General features: G+C 47.4%; 1 protein-coding gene and 1 long non-coding RNA gene across 2 annotated transcripts; both read left to right on the top strand.

Annotated features, from left to right (window-relative positions):
• Positions 1 to 995: 995 nt before the first annotated feature.
• LOC116984195 lies at positions 996 to 5,171 on the top strand. Its single transcript, XR_004414913.1, has 3 exons — positions 996 to 1,166; positions 1,267 to 1,332; positions 5,132 to 5,171. It is a non-coding gene; the product is annotated as an uncharacterized LOC116984195 (long non-coding RNA).
• A 1,084-nt stretch (positions 5,172 to 6,255) lies between these two features.
• On the top strand, positions 6,256 to 8,330 carry LOC116984193 (NACHT, LRR and PYD domains-containing protein 14-like). The gene is made up of 4 exons (XM_033038342.1): positions 6,256 to 6,824; positions 7,278 to 7,364; positions 7,513 to 7,680; positions 7,849 to 8,330. Exons 1-4 carry the CDS (start codon positions 6,595 to 6,597, stop codon positions 7,949 to 7,951), a joined length of 588 nt encoding a protein of 195 aa, XP_032894233.1. The 5' UTR covers positions 6,256 to 6,594; the 3' UTR covers positions 7,952 to 8,330.
• The last annotated feature ends 372 nt before the right edge of the window (positions 8,331 to 8,702 follow it).

The raw sequence follows: 8,702 nt of genomic DNA, 5'->3' as shown, positions 1-8,702 counted from the left end.
TAGTGGGAGAGAGGAGAGAGAGAGAAGAGGGTGGAGAAAGAGAGATGGGGAAAGAGAGAAGGGAGAGAGGGGGAGAGACAGAGCAGGGGGAGAGAGAAGAGGAGAGAGAGAGAAGGGGAGAGAGAGAAGGGAGATAGAGGGGGGGGAGAGAGTGGGGAGAGAGATAGAGAAGAGGGGAGAGAGAAAGGGGAGACAGGAGCGTGGGGGTCTTTTTCCCACACAAGCCATAGGTGACTGGGCAATCTGAATCCAAACACCAAGTTGTAAGCGGCTGAAGGTGTATATCCCTCGGGGCAGCCCCCACACTCCCACGGCCATCCTCCGCGGGCTGCGGGTAGGGTGGATTGGAGGTATAGGACAATGTTCATACCTCCATTGTGTTGTGATGGACGCGGGGGTCTAGACTAATCGCTGACAAGTCCTGCCCCCCAGCAACGTCATGTCCGTTATTGGACTTCTCTGTTGAGCGGCATTCGGTTCGTTGGCTTGTAAGCGACGTCGCCTTTCGGGTAGGTGGCGTTTCGTCAGAGCAGTGAGTTTGTTTTTAGGTGACGCAGCCTTTCAGTTAGTTGGCTTTTAGGTGTCCCGCCCTTTTGCTTAATTTGCATTTAGCATCCCATCCTTTCGGTTATTTGACATTTCGGCTTTGTTTCCATTCGGTCATTTGGCGTTTCAGCTTCGTTTCCTTTCGGTTATTTGGCTTCCACTTCTTTGCTTTGGCTTCTTGTCCGTCGACGCCACGTCTGCACATGGACTGAATGGCCTGTTCACTTGCTGTACGCTGCTGTGTTTGCGGACACAGCCAGGTATGAAGCAAGTTTCACTCAGTCAGGGCTCTGGGAGTACACAGTTTGTCAGCACTTTGTCGTGGGTGTATGAAGGGACAAACCAATGCCTGCCACTATGCTCAAAACGTCCAGACTATCCCATCATTCAACATCTAATCAGCATTGTCGCAGACACTTGCCAATATATTCATTGTTATTCTCCACAGAGTGTCGCTGAGCTGGTGGTAAAGGGAAACCGCAGAGACAGTTCCATACTCTTCCTCAGTCTGGTAATGGAAAAAGGCAACCGGTCCCGGCGCGTGATGTGGGAATCCTTTGTGAAAATGCAGAATGAATTACCAAAGCTGAACAAAATACTGAAAGAAATCCAGGAGCTCGGTACGGTAAATCAACACACTGAACTGAATATCACATTGAAATACTGGAGTTAACAATGTTATTCAAGTCTGGTTTAATGAATGCTTGTTGATTTGAACAGGTCCTGATCCACAAGAATATATGAACATCATCAGAGGTTTATCTGAATTACCCTCTCATATGGAAGGTGAGAGTTGAAATGTACAGTTCACACCAATGACTTTCCAATTAGAATCATAGAATCATAGAAAGTAGGTGCGAGAGTAGACCACCAGGTCCGTCGAGCCCGCACCGCCATTCACTCATGGCTGAACACTAAACAGACACACTTACCCACAAACAGTAGACACAAGACACAGAACACAAGACACTACCCTCCCCTTTATACCGCTATCACCCCTCTCCACCCCAAGAACCGCGTGATCTCCTGGGGGAGGCAAAAAACCGGATAAAAACCCAGGTCCAATTCGGGAAAAAAATCCGGGAAATTCCTCTCCGACCCCAATCCAGGCGATCGACACTTGTCCAGGAGATCACTCAGGCCTACTATACTAACCATACCTAGGTCCATATCCCTGCCCTCTCCCCGTAGCCCCTTATCCCCTTGGCAGCTAAAAAACCATCTATTTTTGACTTAAATATATTTAACGTTTCTGCTTCCACTGCTCCCTGGGGCAGTGAATTCCACAAACTAACCACCCTCTGGGTGAAGAAGTTCTTCCTCATCTCAGTTTTAAAAGAGCCCCCCCTCACTCTGCAACTATGTCCCCTAGTTCTAGCCTCCCCGATCATTGGGAACATCCTCGGTGCATCCACCCGATCAAGGCCCCTTACGATCTTATACGTTTCAATGAGATCGCCTCTCATTCTTCTAAACTCCAAAGAGTAGAGTCCCAGCTTACTTAACCTTTCCTCATATGTCAATCCCCTCATTGCAGGAATTAATCTTGTAAACCTTCGCTGCACTGCCTCCAGGGCTAGTACATCCTTTCTTAAGTATGGACCCCAGAACTGTACACAGTATTCCAAATGTGGTCTCACTAATACCGTGTACAGCTGCAGCAAGACCTCCGTGTTTTTATACTCAATCCCCCTAGCAATAAAGGCCAAAACTCCATTGGCCTTCCTGATTGCTTGCTGCACCTGCATACTGACTTTTAGTGATTCATGTACTAATACCCCTAGATCCCTTTGCGTTGCATTACAACGCAGCTCCTCCTCATTTAGAAAATAACTTGCCCTATCATTTTTTTCCCCAAAGTGAATGACTTCACATTTATTAGTATTAAATTTCATCTGCCAAGTTGTTGCCCACTCACCTAGCTTATCTATATCCTTTTGCAGACTCTTCCTATCCTCCTCATCCCCTACTTTCCCTCCCATTTTCGTATCGTCCGCAAATTTTGATATATTACACTTGGTTCCCTCCTCCAAATCATTTATATAAATTGTGAACAACTGGGGTCCCAGCACCGACCCTTGCGGAACCCCGCTAGTTACCGGTTGCCATCCCGAGTATGAACCATTTATCCCCACTCTCTGCTTCCTATTCGTTAGCCAATCCTCTACCCATGCTAATATATTACCCCCAATCCCACAATTTTTTATTTTTAGCAATAGTCTCTTATGTGGCACCTTGTCAAAAGCCTTTTGGAAGTCCAAGTATACCACATCCACCGGTTCCCCTTTATCCACTCGGGTTGTTACTTCCTCAAAGAATTCGAGCAGATTCGTTAAACACGATTTCCCCTTCACAAAACCATGTTGGTTCTGTCTGATGAAGTCATGTTTATCCAAGTGGCCCGTTAGTGATTCTTTAATAATTGTCTCCAACATTTTACCCACCACCGATGTTAGACTAACCGGTCTATAGTTACCCGCCTTCTGTTTACTTCCTTTTTTAAATATAGGTGTTACATTGGCCATTTTCCAATCCACTGGGACCGTTCCTGCCTCCAGGGAGTTTTGGAAAATTATCACTAATGCATCTACAATCCCCACTGCTATCTCCCTCAAGACCCTTGGATGTAATCCATCAGGCCCAGGGGATTTATCCTCCTTCAGTCTCATTAATTTCCCTAATACCACCTCCTTGGTGATCTTAATAGTATTTAGCTCCTCCATTCCTACCGCCTCCTGTTTATCCAGCGTTGGAATATTTAATTGATGTAATACTGAAACTTATTAGTTTTGCAGAATGGAAAATTAGAAGATCAAAGGCTAAGCAATTGTTAGACTGACACGGGGATTCACTATGGATTGTTTCTTTGACTGTAGATTCAGGTTTGGCTTAGTTTAGTGTATTAAAATGGGAAGTACAATGGAATCTGGGGGGTCCTTGTACATCAGTCTATGAAAGTAAGCATGCAGGTACAGCAGGAAGTGAAGAAAGTGAATTGAGTGTTGGCATGTTGGCCTTTATAACTAGAAGAATCGAATATAGGAGCAAAGAGGTCCTTCTGCGGTTGTACAGAGCCCTTGTGAGACCACACCTGGAGGATTGTGTGCAGTTTTTGTCCCCTCATTTGAGGAAGGACATTCTTGCTATTGAGGGAGTGCAGCGTAGGTTTACAAGGTTAATTCCCGGGATGGCAGGACTGTCATATGCTGAGAGAATGGAGCAGCTGGGCTTGTACACTCTGGAGTTTTAAGGATGAGAGGCATTCTCATTGAAACATATCAGATTGTTAAGGGCTTGGACACGCTAGAGGCGGGAAACATGTTCCCGATGTTGGGGGAGTCCTGAACCAGGGGCCACTGTTTAAGAATAAGGGGTAAGCCATTTAGAATTGAGACGAGGGAACAATTTTTCTGACAGAGAGTGGTGTCTGTGGAATTCTCTGCCTCAGAGGGCGGTGGAGACAGGTTCGCTGAATGCTTTCAAGAGAGAGCTAGATAGGGCTCTTAAAAATAGAGCCCTATCATGAGGTATTTCCCTCCAGATGTCCCTCTGACAGAACACCCAATGTCCTTCACCCTGTCTGTGCCCAGCAGATCAACACTGGGTTCTTCAAAACTGTCAGGGGATCAGGGGAGAAGGCAGGAACGGGGTACTGATTGGGGATGATCAGCCATGCTCACATTAAATGGCGGTGCTGGCTCGAAGGGCCGGATGGCCTACTCCTGCACCTATTGTCTATTGTCTATTCCATTTCTAATGTCACTTCCCCATGAACACCTGTCCTTTCCCCACTTTGCTTCCAACCATGAAGGGACACAACATGTCTTTCTAGTTGAAGCTATTTGCAGTTTTCACCGATGACTCTGAACAATCGACATTGATCGCAATATGTTTCAATGATCAGCATCACCTTTCCCCTTCCATTCCCACCTCCTTCTCCCACTCGCTCTCTCCCCTTCCCCAACTCCCAATCTCTTCCTCCTCCCCTCGCTTTGCTTCCCCTCCAAGTCCCATTCCCCCTGCACCCTTCCCTCTCGCCCTTCCACCCCTGCACCCTTTTCCTCTCCCTATGTCCCCCTTCTCTCTCTTTCTCTCTCTCCCTCCCATTCTGCTACTCCTCCCTGCCCACCTCCTTCCCCCCACCCTCATTCCCCCCCCTCCCCACATGTGCTGCCTGAACTGCTGGGTATTTACCTCCAGATGTCCCTCTGACAGAACACCCAATGTCCTTCACCCTGTCTGTGCCCAGCAGATCAACACTGGGTTCTTCAAAACTGTGTTCAAACCCAAAATAAAATGTTAGCTGTGTTTGTCATGGGAGAATCTACTGCAGAACATGCAGGGACCAGTGAACTGTCCGAGGAATGGTCTCACTTTCAAAGCGCAGTTAATATCACAATGTGCTTGGCTGGTTATTAGTTCAGCATTGGCTCGCGTGTCTGTAACCAGGTTTACCTCACTCCACTGAAAATCATCAGTGAATTGATTTAATTGAAGGGCATTGAACTCATTCTTGTAATCTTGAATGTTGAGTTTTGAGTCTTCATCTAACATTGTGTCCATTATCTGCCTGTTCCCGTGCAAGATGTTCAACAGAAACACAAGGAGACTCTGCGAGCACAGACTGAAACACTGAGCGTCAACACCATCCTGATGAAGGAGAAGGTTAAGGTTTTCCAGCTGCTTGATCGATACGCTGAGCTCACAATCATCTCCACTGTTCGAGATCGGACACTGGTGGAACATGAGCTGCTGGCAAGAGGTCGGGACCATGAAGAGTGGAGAGATGAATGTCTCCGGAGAGAACTGGAAAAAATCAGGACTGATCAATTGTTCCACAGCAGCTTTTCCCGGAGGAAGTCCCGATCTGGGAGTTCATCTGCCGTGGCCGGAGTCCCGGGGATCGGAAAAACAACAATGGTGCAAAAGATTGTTCATGACTGGGCCACGGGGAAAATATACCAACGCTTCCAGTTTGTCTTCAGTTTTAAATTCCGGGATTTGAACACTATTAACTGCAGAGTAAACTTGAGGGAACTAATTCTGGATCAGTATCCTTACTTTGGGAATATGCTAGGAGAGGTCTGGAAGAACCCAGAGGGATTGCTGTTTATATTCGACGGTCTGGATGAATTCAAGGGCAGAATTGATTTTGCTGACAGTCAGAGAGACACAGAACCTCAGCACATGTGCCCAGATCCTGAATCCCGGTGTAAAGTGTCTGACATTGTGTACAGTTTAATCCAGCACAAGCTGCTCCCAGGGTGTTCAGTGCTAGTGACCACCCGCCCCACTGCGTTACATTTACTGGAAAAGGCAGAGATCAGTGTCTGGGCTGAAATCCTGGGATTTGTTGGTGAGGAACGGAAGGAATATTTCACCAGGTATTTTGAAGATCAGTCGGTGGCAGCAGCTGTTTTCAAACATGTAAAGGAGAACGAGATCCTGTACACCATGAGCTACAACCCCTCCTACTGCTGGATCCTCGGCCTGACACTGGGTCCCTTCTTCACACAAACACACCGGGACCCGCAGCAAGTTCCCAAGACCATCACCCAACTATATTGCTACTTTATTTACAACATCCTGAAAAACCACGGCCGAGAGATTGAGAGCCCCCGTGAGGTGTTACTGAGGGTTGGTCAGATGGCCTTCACTGGAGTGTCCAATAAGAACATTGTGTTCCTGTCCGGGTTCCTGATGGAAATTTTGGAGAGAGAGGATTCAGCCCAGAGTGTGGTGTACACCTTCCCGCACCTCACCATCCAAGAGTTTGTAGCCGCACTCGCACAATTCCTGACTGTAGATCCCAGGAATATCGTGAAACTCCTGTCTGAAGCCCACAGCACGACAGACGGGCGATTTGAAGTATTTCTCCGTTTTGTCGCTGGTCTCTCCTCCCCACGGTCAGCTCGTGTTCTGGAGGAGTTTCTGGGTCAATTTCCTAACGAAACAATCTCCCGAGTGATTGACTGGGTGAAGGAGGAAGTTAAACGCCATGCCGAAAACACAGGGAGTGAAGCTGGTAAACGGAGGCTTCTGAACACGATGCACTACCTGTTTGAGTCTCAGAATCCTGCACTGGCTCAGCAGACACTGGGATCTGTGGAAACACTTTCATTCAGTGGCCTGCGACTGACCCCGATTGACTGTGCGGTCCTGTCTCATGCCATCAGGCTCTGTGATACAATCAAACGCCTCGATCTGGATCACTGCAGCATTCAGTGTGAAGGTCTCCAGCGGCTGGGACCGGCTCTGCACAAGTGTCAGCACTTGGGGTAACTGTCCATTTAACACTAACACTGAACTGTAAAATTGTTTCACTATTTTGTTCTTCCGTCCAGCACCCCTTCTATGGGGCCGAGCGGCCGTCACTGTGCACAGCACCCATCCTATTCTAACCCCACACCCCCACCCGTCCCCCCCCCCCGCTGGTTACGTGTGTTGCAGCCGTTCTCTGCACAGGGAACAATTCCCAGTCGGCGGGGAATGAGAATACCCAAACTTCGCCAATTCCTTCTCTCCGTAGATGCTGTCTCACCCGCTGAGTTCCTCCAGCATTTTGTATCTACCTTCGATTTTGATAGCATCTCCAGTTCTTTCTTAACCACAAACACAGTGATGTATTCAATCGTTTGCAGAGGTGCTTCCAGAAAAATCAGTTTAGGAGAAGTTATGTCAGCCCCTGTGTTCACATCAGTTTGTTTCTTACACTGTCTGTTTGTGCTTAGACTGGGAGACAACGACCTGGGAGATTCCGGAGTGAAACTGGTGTCTGCGACTCTGAGGAACCCGGACTGTAAATTACAGACACTGACGTAAGTCCCAGACTGAGATTATGTTTACACTCACTGGGTGTCTGACACTGAACATTAATATGATCAGTAATTGTGTCACTGATAAACACTGGGGATTTGCACCATCTCCTGTCTCCTGTTCCTCACCCTCACTCTCTCCCATACCCAGGCTGTACAAAGTCGGTCTCACAGATTCTGGAGCCGAGGATCTCGTCTCCGCTCTCACTACAAAGCCCTCACTGACGGCACTGGACCTCGGACACAACTCCCTCACATACAGATCTGTCCCCACTCTCCGCCAACTCATACTGAACCTCCCGAGACTGGAGCGGATCTGGTGAGTGTTTGTGTTAATGTTTAACGTGATAAAATATCAGAGAATCCATGGGCTTCTTTCTCCTGTGATTTTGTTCTGTAAGTGTTGTTGAAATATTAACCCCAGTCCCTGTTATTGACCCTGTTGTTTCATCTGTTTATTTTTTCTTTATTCTTGGACTTGTTTCAGGCTGTGGGGGAATAGGTTCAGTCCAACAGGGAGGAAGGAACTGAGGTCGCTGCAGGAACGGAAACCAGGACTGAGAGTGACGTGTGATCCTCTCCGCGTGTAAACGTCACCAGCCTGGGGACGGGAATATTGTTGACCGATTCCCCGCTCTCCAATTTAATCGGCTTCCCTCTCGTTTGAACGGCGGCCCTCCCCTTGAAACGGCAAATCCAGTACTGATATCCAGTGGGGGATAGGGGAATTGCAGATGGACCTGCAGGATCTCGGATGTGACTTTATTATCAGCGCCCCCGCTCCTGCTGCGGATTTATGGTGACAGCAGCAGCAATGTTCAAACTGTTCATTCACAGAGCAATGTCTGGCACTGGTTTATCGTCTGTAAATGATGGTTTATCGTCTGTAAATTCCTGGGCGTGCACATCTCTGAAGATCATTCCTGGTCCGAGAACACTAATGCAATTATCAAGAAAGCTCATCAGCGCCTCTACTTCCTGAGAAGATTACGGAGAGTCGGTTTGTCAAGGAGGACTTTCTCTAACTTCTACAGGTGCACAGTAGAGAGCATGCTGACCGGTTGCATCGTGGCTTGGTTCGGCAATATGAGCGCCCTGGAGAGGAAAAGACTGCAAAAAGTAGTAAACACTGCCCAATCCATCATCGGCTTTGACCTTCCTTCCATCGAGGGGATTTATAATAATAATAATAATAAATTTTATTTAATGGGCGCCTTTCATACATCTCAAGGACACCTTACATAGTAATCGGAATAAAAACATATAATCGGAATAAAACAAGTAATTAAAGACATCACAGTGACACAAATTAAAAACAGAATTCAATCCAAAAACAGAAAA

This window comes from Amblyraja radiata, chromosome 19 (assembly GCF_010909765.2).
Source record: "Amblyraja radiata isolate CabotCenter1 chromosome 19, sAmbRad1.1.pri, whole genome shotgun sequence".
NCBI lineage: Eukaryota > Metazoa > Chordata > Chondrichthyes > Rajiformes > Rajidae > Amblyraja > Amblyraja radiata.
This window is presented reverse-complemented; position numbering and strand designations above follow the sequence as displayed.

Excerpts from the sequence above, each read along its gene's own strand:
- LOC116984193 (XM_033038342.1), top strand. The coding sequence starts at position 6,595 with ATGCACTACCTGTTTGAGTCTCAGAATCCTGCACTGGCTCAGCAGACA. Across the intron at positions 7,365-7,512 it reads TGTAAATTACAGACACTGAC|GCTGTACAAAGTCGGTCTCA; the intron begins GTAAGTCCCAGA and ends TCCCATACCCAG. Across the intron at positions 7,681-7,848 it reads CCGAGACTGGAGCGGATCTG|GCTGTGGGGGAATAGGTTCA; the intron begins GTGAGTGTTTGT and ends GACTTGTTTCAG.